At 57.3% G+C, this 1,483-nt stretch overlaps 1 protein-coding gene across 1 annotated transcript; it reads left to right on the forward strand.

Moving 5' to 3' along the window:
- The first annotated feature begins 265 nt into the window (after nucleotides 1–265).
- Nucleotides 266–742, forward strand: LOC138355337 (acidic proline-rich protein PRP25-like). Its single transcript, XM_069310218.1, has one exon. The coding sequence runs from the start codon at nucleotides 266–268 to the stop codon at nucleotides 740–742; it is 477 nt and encodes a 158-aa protein (XP_069166319.1).
- The last annotated feature ends 741 nt before the right edge of the window (nucleotides 743–1,483 follow it).

The following is a 1,483-nucleotide window of genomic DNA, read 5'->3' on the forward strand; positions in this document are numbered from 1 at the left end:
CCGGCGAGGTGACGTATCCCAAGCCGAACAAAGCGCTTTGAAATAGGCCGTCGATTGTCGGAACTGTCACCCCGTACAAGCGGTGCCCCAGAAGAAACATCGGCATGCGGCCCCAAAGCTGGGACAGCACGACCATGCAGAACAGCAGCCTCAACGACGCGGGGTAAAAAGCCACTACCATTCACGGAGACCAGAGCCGGAGAAGGAAGAGACATAGCAGGCAGAAGGGTAGACTCCAGCACATGTGAGGCATCCAGCGAGGGCGATGGAACCAGCAGAGGAGAAGAGGCACGCGTCGACGAGGAAACCATCAGAGGCGACGAGGCAGAGGGTGTGGGTGAAGTCACACATACCACCGCCCCGGCAGTCCCAGGAAGCACACGTTCGTCTGCAGGAGATGCAGGCACCACCCCTACAACATCAACCACCAAGGAAGCAACCGGATGCGGATGCACCTCTGCATCCACCGAATGGCGAAGGTCCGAAGCAGGTGCCCCTAGGTCCCACGAGTTCACCAGTGGGACAGACAGATCAAGTCCAGACGGAGCGACTGCCGGAACCGCCGCAGGAACCACGCCAGTCACCTGCACAGAGCGAGGATCCGCCGGGGAATCCCCACGCACAGACAAGCGGGGAAAGTCAGCCTCCAGGAAGACCGAAAGGGCCTCAGCATGAGGAGCATCGCAACCGGCCGCTACGTGGCCCTCAGCACCACTGGAAACACGTGCAGGTTAGACCTTGATAAAAGATCCGCATAGAGAGCCCACGAAACGAAACCCTGGATGGAATAGGGCTCGTGATATGCATGACGAGCGTGCGTGCACTCAGCCAGGACCCCCTTCAGCTGGTCCGCACTCAAAATGTTGAACCGGTGCTTCACCACTGCACCATACCCGCGTAAACAATGACATGAGTTCCATCTCAGGGAAGGTCACCAACAATCCGTGAACACTCACAAACGACAAGGGCCCCCAGGGACCCGAGATCTCCACAGACACAACCGAAGCCGGAAGAGGAAGCGAGCCACAAACCCTTGGTAAATATGTGACGTGGCAAACGACACCGCAACACGGGTAGGCGATAACTTCTCGAGTCCCAGGAGATCGGAGACGTCGACACGGAGCACGTCCAGGAGAGCAATCTCCACAATGGGCCAGTCCACAGCAGCAGAAAAATCCAGCCATACAGTATCAATCCGTTGAATACGGCCACTACCAGCCACTTCCATACCGCCGCGCGGAGCCCCGACAAGCGAGCGCTCCACACCTCCCACAGCAAACCACCACTCAGCAATTGCAGACAACGACTGACAGCTGGAGCCCGACGTCTGCACCCTCTGGCGGCGCAGCCAGGAATCTGGACCATTTATCAAGTCGAGCAAACGATTTGATAATGGTCCAGGACGGACCAAAGCTTAGTCGTTTCTTCATTTCCTAATGTGTGGTTTGGTTATCATACCCCCAGCCACGTTATTGTGACTCAT

The sequence above is a fragment of the Procambarus clarkii genome, chromosome 67 (assembly GCF_040958095.1).
Source record: "Procambarus clarkii isolate CNS0578487 chromosome 67, FALCON_Pclarkii_2.0, whole genome shotgun sequence".
Classification (NCBI taxonomy): domain Eukaryota; kingdom Metazoa; phylum Arthropoda; class Malacostraca; order Decapoda; family Cambaridae; genus Procambarus; species Procambarus clarkii.